The sequence below is a fragment of the Erpetoichthys calabaricus genome, chromosome 3 (assembly GCF_900747795.2).
Source record: "Erpetoichthys calabaricus chromosome 3, fErpCal1.3, whole genome shotgun sequence".
In the NCBI taxonomy this organism is placed as follows: domain Eukaryota; kingdom Metazoa; phylum Chordata; class Cladistia; order Polypteriformes; family Polypteridae; genus Erpetoichthys; species Erpetoichthys calabaricus.
The window spans coordinates 38,973,763-38,996,086 of record NC_041396.2 but is presented as its reverse complement, the minus strand read 5'-3'; the positions used below and the strand labels follow the sequence as shown (position 1 = coordinate 38,996,086).

General features: G+C 38.3%; 2 protein-coding genes across 2 annotated transcripts in view; both read left to right on the top strand.

Annotated features, from left to right (window-relative positions):
• LOC114649273 (sodium- and chloride-dependent GABA transporter 2-like) overlaps positions 1-15,328 on the top strand; it is a 46,215-nt gene extending 30,887 nt beyond the window's left edge. Inside the window, exons 6-15 of the mRNA XM_028798776.2 lie at positions 402-534; positions 3,992-4,126; positions 4,988-5,091; positions 9,350-9,474; positions 9,560-9,672; positions 10,555-10,692; positions 13,292-13,394; positions 14,645-14,745; positions 14,948-15,118; positions 15,219-15,328. Of these exons, the coding sequence (XP_028654609.1) occupies positions 402-534; positions 3,992-4,126; positions 4,988-5,091; positions 9,350-9,474; positions 9,560-9,672; positions 10,555-10,692; positions 13,292-13,394; positions 14,645-14,745; positions 14,948-15,118; positions 15,219-15,314 (1,219 nt within the window). The 3' untranslated portion in view covers positions 15,315-15,328. The remainder of the gene's footprint in view (positions 1-401; positions 535-3,991; positions 4,127-4,987; positions 5,092-9,349; positions 9,475-9,559; positions 9,673-10,554; positions 10,693-13,291; positions 13,395-14,644; positions 14,746-14,947; positions 15,119-15,218) is intronic.
• LOC114649272 (promotilin-like) overlaps positions 1-22,324 on the top strand; it is an 81,989-nt gene that overhangs the window by 48,203 nt on the left and 11,462 nt on the right. The window lies entirely within an intron of this gene.

The following is a 22,324-nucleotide window of genomic DNA, read 5'->3' as shown; positions in this document are numbered from 1 at the left end:
TGTCACAAATTTTCTAATGTTCTAAAGTGCCAAGTTTCCATTGAACTTGACTAGTGTATACCTTGGAGATGTTGAACTTTTAAATACCATTTTTTCCTGTTATTACAGATCTGCGGTGGTAAGGCCCTGCAATGGTACAGTAAAATTCTACAAATGTTTTGACAAAATAAACCATGAATTAATTTCTTGTGATTATGAAAATGGTTCAGAGAGATAGGAAATACTTCATGAAGACTTCATTCAAATAATACCCACAATCATCTACTGTACATGCCTATCTTTTATCATATTAGATTCATGCCCTTACAGGAGCTCACAAATAATAATAGTGAGGATTATTGACCAGAATGAAAAATTAGCAGGCAGAACTTGTGCTTACTGTGAATATTCTGGCCATTTAGAAATCAGGCACTGAAGATCTCTAGTGGTATTGAAGAGATTGGTGGTCTACACTGGCAGATGGCTCTGTGCCTCCTACTCGCCTGGACCATCTGCAGCTTCTGCATCTGGAAAGGAATCAAATCCACAGGAAAGGTGAGGATTATCATCTGAACACAAGTACTATACAGAGCACATCAGGGGTCTGCAAAGTTGGTCCCAGAAGGCTGTAGTGGCTGTATGTTTTCCTACCCACCTGATTGCTTAATTCAAAACCAGTCTTTGCCAAATACAGATATTATTTAATTTTTTGACTTGTTAGAGTTTTCATTCAGCTCATTTTTATGGCGTAAATTTCTTCCTTTCTTAAGGATATCATCTAAATTATTTGTAGTCTGAAGCAGATGAGTCCTTAGCTCAGTCCTTAACTTTTTCTTGTCAGTTTCTCTCCAAATATTTTATTAAACCAGATACAGTGGAACCTCGGTTCACGAACGTCTCGGTACACGTACAAATCGGTTTACAACCAAAAAGTTCGCCAAACTTTTGCCTCGGTTCACAACCACACACTCAGTATACGAACAAGCCAGGTTCCCTTTCGGTTTGTACATGTTCAGTCTCTCCCTGTGCAAGAGAGAGAGCGAGAGCGCAAGACACACACACAGGTAGCGCGAGAGAGAGCCGCACACACACACAGGCAACGCGCGAGAGAAAGACGCTCAGACACACACAGGCAGCGAGAGAGAGATAGAGCCGCGCACACACACAGGCAGCGCCAGAGAGAGACAGACGTGCACACACACAGGAGCGCGAGAGAGAGGCGCGCACACACACAGGAGCACGCTACAGAGACAAACACACACACAGGCACTCCAGGCTCGCAAGAGAGAGAGAGAGAGCGAGAGAGAGAGAGAGGGAGGGACGCATAAAGTAGAGAAGGTGCGTTTTTGTTTTCAGTTGTTTACAGTGATCGGTTGGTAGCCTGCATTGTTGCAATGTTACTTTTCTTGGTGGTTTATTAAATTACGGATTTTTCAGATGTTCATTTTTCCCCTGTGCTTAAAACTCATTAAAAAAATGTGTTTTTAGCGAGCGGTTCCTAGCACTATAGCGCAAACTATTGCAGTGTTAGTTTTCCCTGTTGTTCAAGGTTTTCTCAGTGTTATTCAATGTTTTTACATTTAGTTTACTATTACGCTGTGCATTCTATGGTATAATTAACTATATTTGTGCTTAAAAATTTAAAAAATATATATATTTACATATAAATAAACACGGATAAATTGTATTTACATACAATCCTATGGGGGAAATTGCTTCGGTTCACGACCAAATCGGTTCACGACCAGAGTTTTAGAACGAATTATGGTTGTGTACCGTGGTTCCACTGTAGTTCACAATGAATACACACAGGTGTAAACAAAAAAAGGGTAAGTTGAAGCACTGCGGGTTCTTTTGCCATTTGCAGTTTATTGCTTAGGAGAGCAGTTAAAAACAGTAAATGAACCTGTTTGAGACTAAAACAAGCCATTAATGGTGGGGAATTTTAACAAACAAGACAAATAAAAAGAAGCACAATACTGCTTCATTAATATGTGCTTCATCAGCAATAACTGTTTTCAGGAAGAAATTGGGTTGGAACAAAAAGCTGTAGCCACAACAGCTCTCCAACTGCCAATTTTGCAGATCCCAATTCATTATAGTTTGAGTTAATTGGAAAGAAAAGCCTGTCCTGTGACCCCCAGATTTTCTGTCTCTTATTTTACATCTGCTACCCTGACTTCACTGCTGGGGTTTTAATCAAATGCCATAGATAGGTCATATATTTCCAGTATTAGTTCTGCCAGCACCACTTTAAATGAAATTCATTGACTTATAAATGGTTTTATATATCCTGTGATGTGTCACTTAATATGGTTCATACAGTTTAATGCTCCCATGGCTTCATGTCTTGAATGAACGAGTCTGTTAAATAAACAGATGTTTAATGCCACTTTTTCCATTAACTCTGGGAAGCAGAAGCAGGCTGATGACCTGGTTTCTTGTGTTTTTTCAGTTACAGCTAAGAACTCTGAATGGTCGATATTATAGTGTTGATTTTTAGTTATCCCTAAAACATATATCACAGTTTTTGGTCCAGGACAGTCACTTACTTTATAATCAGTCTCTGATGTCAGTAAACAGGAAATGCACAAAAAAGCCTGCAAAATATCTAATTTAAGGGAAATGTCTCTTGAGCCATTACATATAATTATAAAATAGTTGGGATTTTTAATGCATTATTTAAAAAAAATGTGAAATTGCATATATGCTGTTCCTACTTGATGAAATCAATCACCACCTGAGATTATCCATTTTCAAAGGCATGGACATTAGTTTACAAAGGCAAGAACAGCTGTCAATAACCCACCCTCTTGCATCGAGCTTCAGACTGGGAAATGCAGGTCGACCTGAAGAAGAAGTGATAGTAACTTCACTCAGACCAGACATGGTTCTTCTGTCCAGGAGCGTGAAAACTATTGTGGTTTTCAAAGTGACAGTACCCAGTGAGGATAGGCTAGCCATCTCCCATCAATTCAAGAAGTCCAAGAACCAGGAGTTGATTGATGAAGCTCTAGTCAAAGGATTGCATGGAGTCTTACTCCCCAAAGTCGGCTGCTGTGGCTCCCTGACAACATCAGTGTGGTTTTTCTTACAGAAGATTGGTTTGGAACCTAAATCCCGGAAGAAAGCCACAGGGGAGATAGCCATGGTAGTTGAGACTGGCTTAAAGTGGTTGTGGCCAACAAGACCTCACAGTTGGAACTGGTTTGCAAGAGAGGGCTAACTTAGTCATTGTTGCCCCACTCAGGCAAATCGTACAGGTTAAGGAGCCAAACGCTTGTGACCCCGAGATACCTGCTGAAGATGCAGAAGGGTTTCCAACAATGCATATGCTCTGAATTGCCAAGACGGAATACCATGAAGAAGACGAATGCATAGCTCACGATTTCAAGTAGCTCAAGGAGCTCCTGCAGTTTCTGCTTGTAGCTAGGCATTTTTGATATTTACTTCAGTCCTTTAGATCAGAGTGCTTTACAATATTAGAAGCCAAAAATACAGCTTCCATAATAAATTCAACTACACCAACACTTCATAGATAAGATGTTGTTTTCTCTTATGTCTCACAAAACATTTTGCAGACCCACCGGTAGATGACAGTTTGGTGACTTGGTCACTAAATGACTGCCATCTGGCCTCAGTGACCCAAATGAACTAAAAAGCACACATTTAAGCTTTGCTTGCCTATAACTTTATTACTTAGTTGCTGAGTAGATCCAGGGACAGTCACTGATTGCTAGATGTGTACTGAAATGCTATTCAGGTGGCAAAAATGCATAACTATGGAAGATATGTCAACATCTTCACACAAGTTGTTGTAATGGTAAAGGCATGCTTTTCATTACAGAACTATGTACTGAGCAAAACGCTGTTCACATACATAATGTCTCAGAAATGCAACATGAAAAGAATCTGCTCAGCAATGTATATGCTACAAAGCATAATTCAAATTTAATTGAATAAAGAAACCTTTACAAGAATGTTGTCCTTCTTTTGTTGCCCTTTCCTGCAGGCAGTGTACTTCACAGCCACGTTCCCCTATGTGATCCTGCTCATCCTCCTGGTACGGGGCCTGACATTACCTGGTGCTAAGGATGGAATCATCTTCTACCTGTACCCAGAGCCATCTCGACTTGCAGATCCACAGGTGCCTTATAAAGATAATCTGTCTGTGTCAACTTTCATTCAACACACTAGCCTATGTGTTTGAATTTTAGATAGCTATTTAAAGATTTGAGTGCATTACTGCAACATTTTGAACATTTTTGATCAACATCATTACTACTGAAAACATGATAATGCCAAATCATGGACAATTCTCTTGATTTTGGTACTAAAATGTAAGAAAGTGTAAGGTAGCTCTTTATTACTTATACTTCTGTTAGGGATCAGACCCCTAAAAATACATTTTGCACGGTTGCCTATAATTAGTCATGTGACATGAGTGCGCACACTTAGAAATGTCTCTGACTGGTTTTAACACTCATGTACTGTTCAGAGCACTTTGCAACTGGAAAGTCCCAGTCTCTGACAGAATGCGAGTACTAAATGAAGTGCAATATTCACCACTTTTTGCACCTGTAAGCGTAATAGCGATAAATATATCATTAATTGTGCAGCCATAAGTCACAGTAATTGTAAACAACATGGCTGCAGCTGTTAATGGAAAAGGTAAAGTGGCGACGACTACAAATGAATGTATTTACAAAATGGCAGCACGATGATAAAGACACAAAAATGCCATGAAATATAAACAACAATTAAAAAATTATAAAATAATAAAAAATAAAGACCATTACAGTAGGAGTAAGCATTTTTTGTAATGTTAGTTAAAAAATAACAATAAGTCTAAGTGAGCAAGAAAATGAATGTGAAATTTAATTCAGCAATTTTCAAAAGAAATCTTGATCCTTTAATGCATTGATAAATGACCACTCTGCTTTAAAAAGGAACAATTTGTTTCACAAATCTGCAGGATTTAATTGAAAAATAATTTCTCATCTTGCAGGTATGGATGGATGCTGGAACTCAGGTTTTCTTCTCTTACACCTTGTGCGTTGGCTGCTTAATAGCACTCAGCAGCTACAACAAGTATACAAATGACTGCTACAGGTAAGTCCTCAAATGTTGTTCATTTTTAAATATTCAAGACCATATGCCTTGCATTGCCTACCCAAGGGGTATTTTGAAGAAATCGGCAGAGACGGATGAATGGCAAATAAAAGTGAGATAATAACCAGCAGGAGTATTTCTAACCTGTGGAGCTTCAAACAGCTTGATAAAGCACCACATGATTACATGGTAAGAAAATATATATATGCGTTTAATTGAGTTTGTTTTGATTTGTAACACGGCACCATTTTGTTTTTTTAAGGCTACCACTATTTTAGTGTGCCATTGTCATGAAGCATTGTTCAGGAACTTGTACCAGTAGTTAATTACGAGGTGTGATCAAAAAGTATGGTGAATGTTGATGTAGAGCACCATCCAAGAGCAACACAAAACAATTCAATGCAGGTTCTGACATGTCCATCCTAGAGCCGAGTTTCAAGTTGTGTGATATTGTCAGTCGTTTGTGAACCACTGTTGTGTGTTTTTCAAGTTTGTCATTAATAATTAATATCAAGCAACGCATTAACATGAAATTTTGTTTCAAATTGCAAAAAGCTCAGGAAACCCATCAGATGTTAAAATCGGTTTAGGGTGACACTGCACTGACAATTAAGACTGTTTACAAGTGGTTTGATCGATTTCGTAATGGATCTGACTCGGTTGAAGACAAGAAAAAATCAGGATGTCCTTCAACATCAATAACCGAGGAAAATGTTGAAACGGTTTCATTTTTCATCATGACAACGATCCTTGTTACATATCCCTTCTAGTATGACAATTTCTGTCAAATAAAAACATTACGCTGTGTCTGCATCCACCTTATTCACCAGATCTGGCACCGTGCGACTTCTGGCTGTTCCCTAAATTGAAAATGACCATGAATGGCAAACGATTTCAATCCATTGAGGACATCCAGGCAGCCACAACAGCCCAACTAAAGATATTCTCAAAAGAAAACTTCCAGAACTGCTTCTCAGAGTGGCAGGAGTGTTGAGATAAGTGCATTCGAAGTGGAGGAGAATATTTTGAGGGTGACTAGTAGTTGTAAATCTTTTAAACATTTCTTTTTTAAAACATTCACCGTATTTTTTGATCATAAATAAATAAATAATCAAATCTAATTATATTTATATAGTGCTTTTCTAGGTATTGAAAGTGCTTACATAGACAACAAGGAGCCACTTCAACTAGCACCAATGAGTAGCATCTACCTGGCTGATGCAATGGTAGCCATTCTTACATCAGTGCACTTAGCACATATTAGCTATTAGGTGGTGAAGGGGTGTGAGAGATAACTAATCAATCAGAGACAGAGGATGATTAGGGGGGCAGAATGGTCCATAATGTGATGAGCAGTTTAGCTTGAATTTCAGGAAACACTTTACTGTTTTCGAAAGGCGCCTAGGGATTTTATATTACCACAGAGACTCAGGACCTTGGTTTTACAAGGATGGCACCATTTGTTCAACACTGTGTCCCCATCACTGCACTGGGGCATTGGAATCCACACACAGATCTCAGAGTAAGCACCCCATGATGGCCTCACCAACACATCTTCCAGCAGCAAAGCAAGTACTGGCCAGGCCCAAACACTTAGGTGGATTACTTGTTCTGAAGTGCAAGGGGTATGGCTGCTGGAAAGTTGCATCATATGTCATGATCAGCATGGCCATATACAGGCCTGTCCCATACAAGACTCATTGTTAAAGTTTGTGGATACTCTCTGGAGTCTAATACAAAGTATAATGTAGGTTTTCTGGCTAATTAACCAACCAGTGTGTTTCTGACTATGACTTTGGTTTACATTATGGTTTTGTAGAAGGATAAGCATGATTAATTGTTTTTGACATCTTGAACATTGTTGACTTATGTTTTATCGTCAGACCTGTCCGTTGTTGCCCTTGTAGTCTGCACCTTTTCACCCTCTTAGTATTACAATTTTGTAGAGCACAAACCATAGGTTGCTGTTAAAGTTTCATGATAATTCATTCAACAGGTTAGGAAAACTTACGTTTGTGTATGAAGTGTGCATTACATTAGTCTATCATTCCCACTTGTAATTCCAGAGGTACACTTTCTGGCTTCTTATTATTATTATTCTTCTTCCTCTACATCTTTTCCCTTTTTTATTTGAAATAAATGTGCTTGGTCAACCTTTCTCATTCAGCTTGGTTCTGAACTTCCTCTCCATTCAAGCTCTTTTCCTTCAGATCTTCTTTTATCTTACTCATCCACCTCCAATTTGGCCTCCTTCACTTCTTCTACCTCTATACTTCAGTTCCCATCATGTTTTTGCCCACATATTCATTGTCTCTCCTTATCAAATGTCCATACCACTTCAATTTACTTTCGTGCACTTACTTATTTCTGCCATATCCAACTTCTTTTCCTGCACTCCATTTGCTGCCCATGTCTCAGCCCCATATATCACTGCTGGTCTTACCACGGTCTTAAAAAACTCATCTTTAACCTTTGCCTTAATTATTCGATCACACAATACTCTTGATGTCTTCTTCTAATTGTTCCATCCACACTGCACTCTGTGGGTTATCTCTGCATCTAACATCCTACATGTTTAAATTTATCCACTCTATTCAATAGCTTTCACTTCAGGCAAACTCCTAAAGTCTGATTCTCATTAAGCCTCATACAGTATATTCTGTCTTCTACCTATTTATCTTCAATTTTCTGTCTTCCAAAGCCCTTCTCCATTCTTCCAACTTTCTCTCCACTTCCACTTTTCTGGTACTACACATACATAGTCATAGCAATATATAAGTCTCACACACACACACACTGTGGTCTGAAACACACCAGAACGACTAAAAAGGAAGAAAATTTTAAAGAAAGAACACTTCTGACTTAGCTGTCACAGTCACAGTTAGGTATTATTCTCACATTAAAGGTACGCAGTCTCCTAAAGAAGAAGAGCTTGCAGTGCCTTTTCTTATATAGTTCCTCTGTGTTCCTAGACCAGTCCAAGCTGTCATTAATGTGGATCCCCAAGCACTTTTTGGAATGGACCACCTCTACATCCACTCCCTCAATAGTGACTGGACACAGAGGTTCTTTGGTGCTGTGAAAGTTAACAACCAGTTCCTTGGTTTTACTGATGTTAAGATGCAGACAATTCTCTTTGCACCAAGAAACAAAGTTCTTCACCTGACTCCTTTACTTTGTCTCACCCCATTTATCAATACACCCCATAAGTGCAGAATTATCTGAGAATTTCTGCAAGTAATATGACTTGGTGTTATATTTATTGTCAGAAGTGTACAGAGTGAAGAGAGCAATGGGGTTAGGACTGTTCCTTGTGGTACTCCAGTATTGCTCATATTCATAAAACACAGTCCTTGAAAAACAAACTACCATCTGCTCCAAATATCCTTAACCATATCAAAGAGGTAAGGACTTAAAGAAAATCCCTGGTACAGATCTACTCTAACTGAGATCTTGTCTGTTACCCCAACACTGCTTTTAACCCAAGTCCTCACTCCCTCATACATATTCAGGACAATCTTCACATACTTCTCTGGTACTCCATTCTCTCGCATGCACCTCCAGACATCTTGACATGAACTCTATTATAAGTGTTCTCCAAAACAATAAATACCATATGTAGTCCTTTCAATTTTTCTCAGTGCTTCACTATAAGCTATCTGAATACAAAAACTACATCAGTTGTTCCTCTCCCTGGCATAAAACCAAACTGCTCCTCACCTATGGTGGTCTCTTCATTAAGCCTTCTCTCTATAACCCCCTGTGTGACATCAACATTATCCCTCTATATGTTCTACAATGCTCAATATCTCCATTCTCCTTATAAATATGTACAGTCACACTGTTCCTCCACTCTTCTGGTATTCTCTTCTGTTCATAGATCTTTTGCATTAAGTCCCATAACACATCTATTTCCTCTTCCCCTAAACTCTTCCACACTTTTGTTAGTATTTCATCTGGTCCTGTTGCTGTTCCATTTTTCAATATTTTCTGTGAAGCAGTTCTGTTTCCAGTACAATTAAATAATTATTTACAGAATAATAAATGTACTCTCTGCCCCACGTAACTTACGAATATAGGTCTGAATGGTTTATTGGAATAAGGCAGGAAATTAATATTGAATCTGTCAGCAGCACAGCCGAAGTATGACCTGTAGAAAGGAAAAAAGACACCACACAAAAAGGCTCTAGCTTAAAATGGTCAGGACCTAAACTGAGTCTAATGGGTCTAATGGGTTCTGGCCCTGCCTGTCTTCTAGGGACTGCATTAACTTGTGTTTGCTGAACAGTTCAACAAGCTTTTTATCTGGGTTTGCCATTTTCTCTACTTTGGGCTTCATGGCATATGAACAGGGAGTACCCATCGAGGAAGTGGCTGAGTCTGGTGAGCTACAAGTATATTAAAATCTTAAGTCTGAATATTGTGTAGAATATTTAACAGCTGGAAATTAGTGTCCTTCTTTATGCAGGTCCAGGCCTTATCTTCATTGTGTATCCATATGCCCTTTCCCTGATGCCTCTACCACAACTTTGGTCCTGCTGCTTGTTCATCATGGTTACCCTGTTAGGACTGGACACTCAGGTAAAGGAGACTTTAGAAATGAAATCAGATGTAAAATAAAATGCAGCGTGGACCATTGTCTGGCAGCAACACCTGACCAGTGTTGGAGGTAATGTGGTAAATGGTATAGGCCTCACGTAGTCAAACTAACAACTAATGTAACGCAATACTGTACTTATTTTCTTGAAGCAGAAACACCTGTGTTACTTTTAAAAAAGTAGATATGCATTATTGTGTTAGTATGGAAGATTATTCTGGTCACTCCATCGCAAAAATAAAATAATACATCATTTCACACATGTAATGCCTTTTCCACATAAATGTTGCCTACTCCTGTCAGAGTAAAAAAATAATTGAAAAACGTTAGTAATATATACTGAGGGGCAGTTTTAATCCGCCCATTTTATGGAGCCAGTAGTCATTGCAGCTGTACTGGGCGTAAGGCAAGAACCTGATGGTCTTTAGCAGCCTGGAGATGTAATTGTTTGTAAGTGTTCCACCCCACTTCACTGCTCAGGGGGCTGCATTTACAAGCTTCAGACCGGTCTCAAACACCTACAGAGCATGTCCCTCTCAGGTCTGGATTCTGGGACAATACAGCATTTATAAAACACAAGAAAGCAATCAGATTTGGCTGTGATTCAGGTCAGTTTTGTGCAGGTTCATATATGAGCTTATGATTTAATAACAAATTCTGGCCAGATGAATTGTGCACTTTTTCGTACAATTGAAGAAAAGTAATTGCTGTTTGTAATGCATTACCTTTTACGTACCATACTGTATTTAGTTACCTTTTTTGTAAGTAATAAGTGTTGCACCTAAGTTACCGTTGAACGTAACGTTCCCCAACACTGCATGACAAATAATTTAAACTTAATCTTACACCTTTTTCTACTTTTCTAGTTTGTGTGCATGGAAAGCATTTTGACAGCCATTGTGGATATGTTCCCTCATGTATTTCAAAAAGAAAGAAGAAGACAGCTGCTGTTGGGGGTCACCAGTGTCCTTTCATTCTTAGTGGGGCTTCTAATGGTCACTGAGGTAGGAAAGGGGGAGCTCTAATGGATGTTGATGTAAAAATGTAAATCAACAAAGGTGATGACCAAGAGTGATCATTGAAACATTAATAAGTGGCTATGAAAACACAGCTCCTTATACAGCAATGTGAACTTAGTGTGAATAAAGTTAAAAACTAATAGAGCTGAACATTCAAACCACAAATGATTCTAATATTAAATCTATTTCTCAATTTTATTGTTGAACAGCATCACATTATAGTGCATTTAATTTGTCTTATTTGACAGTGATCAACAGAAAAAGCCTCTTTAATGTCAAAGTGAAATGAGATCTATACAACAAGGTCTAATTTAATTATAAAAAAAAAATATCTGAGCCCTCTTTAATACACCTCTAAACCATCACTGGTGCTGCCAACTGCTTTTAGAAGTCACAGAATTAGTTCCCTGGAGATCTCTGTCTGGGGTTTCAGTTGATTATCATATAAATGTACCTGTGTGTGGAAGGGCTAACTTATGGTCAGTCAGTATGGTGGTCTAACCTAAATAACTCCAAGTCAAAAGGGGATTGAAGAGCATAAGTCACGGGGTGGAGACAAGATAATATCAAACTCAATGAGAAACCATTGGAGTCCAGTTAAGTCAATAATTAAGAAACAGAAAGAGTATGGCACAGTTGCAAATATGCCCAGAGCAGGCCATCCACAAACACTAAGTGATCATACAAAAAAACAGACAAGTGAGGAAGGCCACTAAGAGACCTCTGTGAACTGTAAAGGAGTTACAAGCTACAGTGGTACAGACCAGACCGATTAGGCAGTCAATAGGTGCTTCACCAGCTGCAGCTTTATAGAAGAGATGCACATGATAACTTGATTATAGTTTGTCAGAAGGCACAAGGGAGACTCAAAAATCATTTGGGAGAAGGTACTATGGTCTGATGGGACCAAAATATTTTTTTTTGGACATCAGATTATATGCCAGGTTTGAACATTGCTCATTATGAAAAATGCATCATCCCTACTATGAAGCAGGGTGGTGGCATGATCATGCTGTTGGGATGTTTGCATTGCAGTTTTCTCTGCAGCAGGCCCTGGAAGGCTTGTAAGGGTAAAATGAATACAGCAAAATAAAAGGAAATCCTGGATGAAAACCTGATGAACTATGCAAGAAACCTGTGCCTTGGAAGAAGATATGTTTTCCAGAAAACTACCCCAAGCATAAAGCTAAAGCTGCACAAGAATGGCATAAAAAAGAACCATTTCAATGTCCTGAAGAGGCCAAGTCAGAGTCAGAGTCTCAATTGAATTGAGAATCTGTGGCAGAACTTTAAAAAGGCAGTTCATCCTTGATCCCAATGCAACCTGACAGAGCCTGAGTAGATTTACAAAGAACAATGGGGAAAACAGAGCCGAATGAGAAGAGAGACCTGTGCATACAGACTCAAGGCTGTAGTGATTGTAAAAAGTGAGTATACTAAATGCTAACTTAAAGGAGATGAATATTTATGCGGTCAAATATTTGGTGTGTTATTTTTGAAATTAATTAAGAACACATTGCAGAGATCTGTTTTCTTTTGGGCATTAAAGAATCTGTTGATCAGTGTGAAAAAAGCCAAATTAAATCTACAGTGATTCAAAGCTGTCCATCCATTCCTCCATCCATCTCCATAATCTGCATTTCGAGGGCAGGGTTACTGCACTAACTATCCTTGCAAAGGGTGCCAGCCTATTACATGGTGAGCACACACACATAAAATTTACCAATGCAAATTCAACTAACCTGCATGTCTTTTGACTGTGGGAAGAAACCTGATGCACGAAGAGGAAACTGACAAGGACAAAGCAAGAACGTGTAAACTCCTTGCAGGAGATTCAATGTTGTTAAAGAATAAAATTTGAAAACAGCCAAAGGGTGGTATAATTATTTTTATAGGCACTGTACCATAATACTATTAAATATCGCACTAGGTACTTTACACTATCTACGCTATCAAGGTATCTTTAATGTCATGCATTCATACTGGCTGTGCTACCTGTCTCAGAGGGGCCGATATCTAAGTAATCAACATAAACCTCAGCATATTCAGCATTAACCTTTTCAGTGCACCATCTATTGGAATGTATTTTGTAATGCTTGTAGTGATTAAATGCATTGCAGTTTTCATCCCAACAGATGGTGCATCAAAAACATCAGCACTGCTTTTGCAAATCCCATACCAAATGGCAAAAAACAGAGACAAAGCAACTGGACGGATCCACGGACACACAGACAATTGTCCTTTTATTAAGGTGGATAACTTGGCATGAACTCTGCTCCTTGACAAGTAAGGTGTGGAGCTGCTATTTTGAGACCCTCACCAAGCTGATTTAAAAACTCTGTAAATGCAAGATGAAATGGACCACAAAGCAAACTTGTTGAAACCTTTATAGGCTATAAATCTGGAAATCATTAGAACACACATAAAATATAGGGTTATCTAAGGCAAAGAAATTACCTAGAGGGAATTACATTGTTCAAGAAAAATGGCTGAATGATATTCACAGTTTTGGACACTTAAGCTTGGGTATTTAAAATATTTTAACTGACTAGACGTATCATTCCTGTTGTCTTTTGATCTGCAGGGTGGGATGTACATTTTCCAGCTTATTGACCATTATGCATGTAATGGCACCTGTCTTTTGTTTATTGGTATCTTTCAATCCATATGCATTGGATGGGTGTACGGTGAGTATGCACAGCTGTACTTGTTTCACTAAATAAATGTAAATGTATAAATATTTTATTTTGTAAAATATATTTACTGCATAAATATAATTATAGCAACATGCCATGTTATCTCTGCCATGATGCTTTCCTCTTCCCTTCCCTGGAAAAGGTACTATATAAATAAAATGTATTATTATTATTATTACACTGAAGCTGATTAAATAAGGTTGATATTAAAATGCTATTGATTAGCCAGTATTTATAAACACACTTTAGCTATATACAGTTTTTACGCTTAAAGTTTATGCACTGTTTTCTCTTGTTGTCAGTTCTTACTTTGTTTTTTCCCAATAACGCAGACCTTAGTGAATGTAAAAAACCAAAGACTGGCATCAGTCGTTATAAAGAAGTTTCTGCTTACCTGTGGACTGAATACTACCTGCTAAAAGACAAATCTTGTCTTTCTCTAAACTGTAACTTTTACAATAAATTCATCTTAACTTGTGCTTTAGGTAGCATTCATTTTTTCATATATTCATCTATTCCCTGATGATTATTCAAAATCTTAGGTTTAAGAAACCGTAATGAATGATTGCCTTGAGGTGACCTGGAGATCTCCCAAGGTGGTTTCCCACTGCAGGAACTTTGTCTTCATGAATCAGTGAGTTCTTGTATTATGTAGACCTTGGACCACTTGTGGTCACTGGCCACTTTCATGTGTTGTGTTCCCACTGTACAACAGGAACTGTAACCTTTATGCAAAATATGTGATGTGCAAAGAGGAGAGATGTGGTGTGAAGTGAGGTGTGTTCAGGAGATCACAGAGGCCTTCACCTTATTGCTTCAAAGCAATAGCGACTTCATAGGGAAGATTATTGCTTCAGTGCAGTGCATGGCATGGCATACCAGGTAGGCAGTTATGTAGAGTGATGTGGCGTGAAATGTGGTGCTTCATCTTCACTGATAATTCTCCAAAGTCCAAACTACTAACAGATTTGTAAAATGGTGCAGTGCTTTAGGTCAACTAATCAGCACAATTCCTTGTTTCAGCAACACCAATGGTAGTTTCTGGTTGAATAAAAAGTACATATCCTAGGATAGGAGCTCAAAAAGTACCAGAAACTACAAATAGCCAGAGTTCCTGCAGTGGGAATGCTACAAAAGTTTCTGTAGTTTCTATCAAGTCCATCATTCCTGAAAAAAGTTCCTGGAGTAGGAAAGTGCCTCTAGACTCATGATTTGTCATTTCTCAATGTCTTCTGCTTCAGGTGCTGACCGCCTGTATAAAAACATTGAAGATATGATTGGTTATCGTCCCTGGCCTCTGATTAAATATTGCTGGACTTTCTTCACACCAATCATTTGCATCGTAAGTCTTTAGTTGTATGTGTACATTTTCAAAACACTTACCCAATGAGTGTGAATGTGTCTGTCAAGCACAGTGACAAAGAGCTACCATGAAACCTTCTGAAGAAAAGGTGAAGGGGTCAAGCTTCAGGCCCCACACTGCTTGTTTCATGTTTTGGTGTTAAAACTCTTTGCGTTGCTTCTCTATTGTTTCTCATTTGCAGGGTACTTTTATTTTCTCACTGGTGGATTACACCCCACTGAAATACAACAATGTTTATGAGTATCCATACTGGGCATATGTTCTAGGCTGGGTCCTTTCTATGTCTTCTATCACCTTGGTACCACTTTGGATGCTTTTGAAGATGACACTGGCAAAAGGAACTCTGCGTGAGGTACAGTGTATACCGAATCTGAGAGACACACACACACATATTTCTTGTATAAGAACATTGAAGGGTTTCACTTTTTCTCTTATTTTTCTCTGCTCTTCAGCGTTTGGTTTCACTGTGCCAGCCCAGCGTCCAGTCAGACATATACAGAACCCAGAGGAGAGCATACAGTGCAGGACCTGACTCATCTGCGCAGTAGAAGCACATCTGTCAAAAGAAGATCTCCAAAATAAACACTGAGACACTATTAAAAGAGTATTCTATTCCCAAATGTGTTTGTCACACAGCAGAGCTCTGTCCTACACACAATCTAAAGATATCTCAATGATTAGATTGCATTTTTGCCAGCTAATTACTCTCTCTGGTTGTGTAATATCATCATAAAAATGTTTATCACAATTACTGGTTGTCAGGATCTCTGAGGCATAATGATTATTATGTTAGACAAGCATTAACCAGAAATATCATAAGCCGCTATAAACATCATGGTTGTCAGAACTCTACCTAGACACGTTAGAATTATTAGTGCTTTAATGTAAGGCTGCATCATTTATTAACTACCTCAGCTTCCCTGGAAGCAAAATACATTTCTACAAATTTGTTTTATTAAAATCTATTTAAAATAAACTAACTGTGCTACACAGAATATATGGTTTCATTTTTTAAAAAAACATGGAAAGGTCACATTTTAGACATTTATAATGTATATGGATATTGTCTGTGGTGGGCTGGCACCCTGCCCAGGGTTTGTTTCCAGCCTTGTGCCCTGTGTTGGCTGGGATTGGCTCCAGCAGACCCCCGTGACCCTGTAGTTAGGATATAGTGGGTTGGATAATGGATGGATTGTTATTATTGTTAAAATAACAGAATTAAATAGAAGAAAATGAAAGTTAACATATTTTAGAAAAATATGATTATGAAAACACTGTAAACTTTAAAACACATAAAGGACACCAAACGTCTTACCATCACCCACTAAATACAGTTTGTGTTATATGTTGTTGTTCTTACATGCCATCCTTTAGTGGAAGGGCTGGTGGAGAGTGGGGCCAGTCTCTAAGCCTCATAGTCTTCTGTCGCCTGGACCACTTCGTTGATTCCCATCCTGGTCCAGTCAGAAATATCCTCAGCTCATTTTCTCCTCTGTCACCCTCTGCTGTGCTTCTCTGCTTGCCTGCTGTGCATCCCTGAGTGATGTCTTTCTCCATACAGCTAGCTTTCCATGTGATGTGCCCAATGTAGCCAAGTGTTAACTTTCTTACTTTATGAAATAGTTCTTGGTTTAATTTAATTGTTCGAGAACCCATCTGTTAGTACAGTGTTCTTTCTATGACATTTGGAGCATTCGTCCGTAGCACTACATTTCAAATGATTCTATGCTTGAGGTTCCTTCCTTCGCATGAATATGTAACAATTGTCCAGTTAAGGGCTTTACCCAGCCTGACTTTTGAACTTTTACATATATTTCGTCTTCTCCAGATTGTATTCAATGATGTCATGGTTGACTGACCCATTGCTAGGTGACATTTTATTTTCTGACTACATCCTCCATCATCACAAAAGATGGATCCCAAATAAATGAGGCCTGCAACCAGTTCCACTGTCTGCTCATCAATCTTGTTTCTGACCTTTTCTTATTTCTTTGGAGACACCATTGTATTAGTCTTTTCGACACTGATTTGTAGACCCTAGCCTCTACTAGCCTCATTAACTCTATTAACCATGTCTTGTAGGTCTTCTTTTGTCACTGCATTTAAAATTACATCATCTGCATATCGTAAATGATTTATTACTCTTCCTCCAATTCGGAATCACTTTCCATAATCGTCCAGTGTTTGGCGCATGATGTGCTCAGTGAGTATGTTAAACAGATATGGCGAGATTATGCAACCTTGCCTTATCCCGCTATGGGTTCTGAACCAGTCACTGACTTCCATTCCAATTCTGATGCATGACTGCTGCTTCATGTACAGTTTGCTAATCACACTGATAATGTGTGCTGGAAATCCTATATTGCCATAATGATCCATATCTGATCATGGTGAAGAGAGTCAAAGGCCATTGTTTAATCAAGAAACTACAGGTACAGTACAATATTTGGTTGAATTCTCTTGCTTTCTCAGTTATTATCTTTCAGTTGACCATGTGGTCTCTAGGACCTCTTCCTGTATTACTTACAGGCTCAGAATACAAGTCCACAGGTAAATGCAATTACAAACTTTACAATTTACTTATTACACAATGAATCCACACAGAGACACAGATCTGCCTGAACAAGCAGAAAACAAAGTGGTTCAAAACTGATTAACATAAATTGTTGAACTATGGCCAGTTGAAAATAGAGGAGTGGAAAATGAAAACTCCAGACAGCAGCATCCCTGGAAAATAAATAAATAAATAAACTTCTGCAGGGTCATACACAGTCACAGTCCTAGAGACTTCAACCAATATGGCATTCTACAGTAAAGTTTGTGCTGGGCTCTCTAATATGATTACAGAATCTTTCCATCCGTTCATGCTAGGGTGGACCAACTACAAAAAAAAAAATCAAACAGATTCAAGTTCTCCACAAGGCTTTATCATGCTTATACCAAACGCACACAATTTTAATAAAAAGTAAAGCAATTACAGGTCACTCCATTTGGCACTTTTTATGTCATCTCTGTCATGTTTTAGCCTGACAGAGGTTCAAAATCTTGTTTCATGTATTTTTTTTTTGTTTTTCTATTATTTATGTTAATGCTGCTTTTGTTAATTATGTGCATTATTTTGTGGTTTTGACCTTGCTTATAAACTGCCTGTGTTATGCTCTATGTGTTTTGTGGGAGGCGGAGCCACCTGCCAATCGCTGTCTGGATCTGCCCTATAAATCTGGAGGGTCTCCCACAGTTCCTGGTGATTCATTTGTAATGTGCCTGGGAGTGTTGAATCTTCTTATGCCTGTATCTGTGCTTTTGTGAATTACTAGATTTTCAATTCTGTGCTGGCTGGGATTGGCTCCAGTAGACCCCCTGGGGTAGGACATAGTAGGTTGGAGAATGACTGACTGACTGGATTTTTAATTTGTTTGCTATGTTTTTGACATTGCTCTGGATTCTCTTTTGAGACCTTGTTCATCTGGATTGTTTTTGTTTTAGGCAACTTGCCATTTGTGTTCTACAAAACCTGCTTTTGTTTCAAATCATTTCTTTGTAAATAAACCTTTTAATTTCATAAACTTAAATGTTTGCCCTTGTTACTAGCCGGGTTTGACAGTTTACCCATCTAGTGGGCATTTTTAGAAGTGCTTTGTGACTCCAAGCCCACAATCGTCTGAACTGAACAGCAGACAACTGTTCCACACTTGTAGGTCTACAACATTAGCACTGTCTTTGATGAAGGTGGAAAACTCTTGTGATGGTTTGTGACTAGTCAAAGAATAATCTGTTTCTGTTCCTCATCCTCTGTCAGTATACTTTTTGATGAGACTTACTCCTCCTCAGCTGTGTAATTCACTACCATCATGTGTGCCAACAGTTCTCCAAATTCACTGAAGCCTGAATCATCTATACACTGTTCTGGTGGATTCTTGATAAACTACTGAGACCTTATTGCCTTTTTCCATTGCCTTTCCATTACCTTGTTCCAGCTGTTCAGAATTATTTGTCAGATTAAGACATCAAGTCTGTAAATTGTGACTGCTGCGTGATTTGCACCATCCTTTGCGTTTCTGCTGAGATCCTGTCGTCAAAAAGGGCTAAGCCTGACAAATATTCAGATAAAAACTAGGGGTTCCTTGAAAATGCTGCATATGCATTACTGGCAACAGCCTGGTTTGGGTAACTCTTAAGAAATCTTAAAAATTTCATGTCATCGAGCAAAATGTGTGATAATCCTGGATTTGCATGCAGCCAACCTGAACTGAGTCTGAAAAGGAATATTTTCAATGAATAAATACATTTTGTCTTTCACCTGGAGTAATGTCAGACATGGAGCTTGAAATGATTCACTACCTCTACCTTTATGTACACCAAGAAACAACAATAATTCTCACTTGGATGCTGGGCTTCAGGGGCATGTGGTACTGTAAGTAGTCAATCATTTCATGTCGCAGTTTGCACATTATTGGGTCCTCAAATGGGTCATTAGTAGCCACAGAATATGCATCTTGATATCCTTCTGAAATCGCTTGAACAGTGCAGTTGACGGGCCTTCTCTTTGACCGAATAAACATGAGAAGACGTGTGTCAACACTACTTCAATGACATGATGATGGCATGCAATCCAGACCATTTCAGTTCCTAGATCTTCTTCAGTTCTAATGTGTATGCTCATTTTAGAAGCCTTGTGTTATTGTTGGCTGTTGTACGTGTAATGATTTATAGGTTGTGAAGTTTTCAACAGTTTATATAGAAAATGTGGTCATTACCAGATGTTTATAAAAATGTCTGTGTGGACCACAAATAACTTAGCAATAAAACAGAAACTTCTACCTACTACGAGGATATTCAACTTCCACATACTGCTAGAATGTACTGGGAACTCCACCTAAGTACTAGAATGTTCTCTATTAAATTTTTTCCTTTATTGTTTACTAATCACTTAGCCAGTCAAGGACCTTGTACATTCATAGTAATAAAAGAATGAAAATGTTCAAAATGGAACGACTGTTAAATGTTTCACAATCGGGCCTAAATTTCAAAGTTAAGCAAGCTATCCCAATTGGACAAAAACAATCTCTGTGGAGAAATAATCCTATAAACTCTTTGCATAGGTTTTTAGACAGCAACAATGTACAGTATATAAATTTATATATTTAGAGAAATGTTAAAGGGCTGGGACCCCATTTAATTTGCACAAAAGTACAAAAAAGAAGAGCTGCAAAAGTAAGTTATCTCATCCTTCAATGTCTCTGCCTCAGGCTAGGGATTGAATTGATCTCTGCTGCGGTGTTCCATTAATTCTGTCTTGAATCCAGAAATTAATTCTGACTTCCAGTGACACTGTTCGTTAAATAACCTGTGGGGCGGAAAGGCAGCACCTTGAAGCCACAAGTGTGGATGCTGTCAATTCACGTGCATATAAAGTTGTTTATATATGTGCATACACACATGCAAATGGTGATGGTCTTGCCCATATGTGACCTAAGACATAACTGCAAGTCCACAGTGCAGAATTTTTCAATAATGTCTTTATTAGACAATTCTGCCCAATACAAGCTGCTTCCTTCCTTTTATATTGCAGTATTTACTTTTCTTCCTCATCATGGCAAGAGAGCTCTCGCCAACACTACACTTCTGAGACATGGAGGCATCTTTTAAGGACAAATCCAGTAGTATTCTCTGCACACCACATGAGTAGCCTTGAAGCACTTCCAGGTCAGATAGAGTTTTCAAGAAACAATATGGTCATAACCGTATCTGTTTTCATTTACTTATTTGGCTGATGCCTTTATCCAAGGCATCTTACAACTTTTTTGCTACAATTGGTTATATTTCTTTTTGTTGTCCAATGGGAGCACAGGCAGATCAAATGACTTGCTCAGGGTCACATAGTGTCAGTAGCGGGATATGAAGTCCAAACCCTTAACTACTATACCACTATACAGACCTGCAGAAATCCAAACTGAAGCAGCTGGAAAAAGATGTAGACATTTCTTTAGCAGACATCCATCCATCTATTCATTTTCTATCCTGCTTATCTAATTTAGCCTTAGGTATGCCAGTACTACTCCTAGTAGTATTAATCATAAAACAGCAGCCAAGCTAAGGCATAGAGCAGAGCTCCAGTCATTCACACCAATTAGAGCTGTCAATGCTCATCTTTGTGAGGAAAACTAGAGTTAACAGAGAAAAAACAGCATGCAAACTTCACAAGGATAGCGCCTGGATAAGAATTCAAATACAAAACTCTTGAGCTGTGAAGAAGCACCCCTAAACACTGTGCCACCATGGCTTTTTCACACAGATTTTTTAGTAACCGTCCATGCTGTCAGTCTTTCTCATTTCAGATGATTAACATGAGTAGAATATAAATCAAGATACATGATATTCTTTGTTAATTTAATTTTTTGGTTTCTAAAATATTATTTTGTATATTTTGTTAAATATGTTTTGGTTGAGCAGCATGGTGGAGAACTGGTAGCACTGCTGCCTCACATTAAAGAGACTCGAGTAAACATCACAAGGGCCACCATGTTCTTTCTGGGTTTCCTCCGAATGCTCCAGTTCCCTTCCATAGCATAGAAACATTTGAGTTAGGTGGACTAGTGAGGCTAATTTGTTCCCCTGTGATGTCTGCAGATGTCGCTCCTGCCTTACACTCAATGATTGGTGGAACAGGCTCCAGCTGCCATGCCCTAGATAGGCACTCACGTTATGAAAATGGATGGATGTTTTTCATTTTATTTTGTTTCTATATAAAATGGCAATTTTCTTTGGTATCATGGTGTTTACTGCTTATTTTGTATGATATCATTTAAATATGTAATTTTTTCAGTTATCTGTCCTTTCTCTTTTATGTGGAGCCTATGGAGGTGGTGCCACCTGAGGTACTGACCCCAGTATGTATGTAAGGTAAAGCAGCTTCCACTAGTGTGCTGTGGTTAGTTTTCAACTTCTATGTTTGTGTTCTCGCTTCAATAAATATACTGTTTGGATTGTACTTTTTGATTTTATTTCACTTTTGGTTTAAATGACCAACTGTATTTTCTCAACTTCCCATTAATTTACATGTGTTCTGTGGAGTTTGCTCCCTTAACTGTACCCTAATAATTAAAATTTAAAGCAAGTGAAAACAGACAATGGGGAAAACAGCATAAAACACTGAACAACTGCAGCTACTTTAGGCTCAAAACTACTGGGGGGAGCTCATTAAATAATGTTGATTAAAATCTTTAAAACCAAGATAGAAAAATCACTCAATTATCCCCATGTAACATACACAAATATTTGCCACATTCCAGTAAAAATTTAACAAACCCAGTTTGTAATTTCCATGTTGGCACCAAAACACAGGAAACAGCAAAATACAGCCTGGTTAATTAGGGTACAAGTTGGTTGGGATAAAAACCTGCACCCACACTGGAACCCAAGACTGAGCGTAAGAGCTACCATTGTAAATCCCTTTAATGAAACAATCTACCAAATATATAAAATAAAATAATAAGTAACTCAGATGTGAATGGAAATGAATGTTAAGTTCAGTACAGACTTAAAACCAAGAACATTA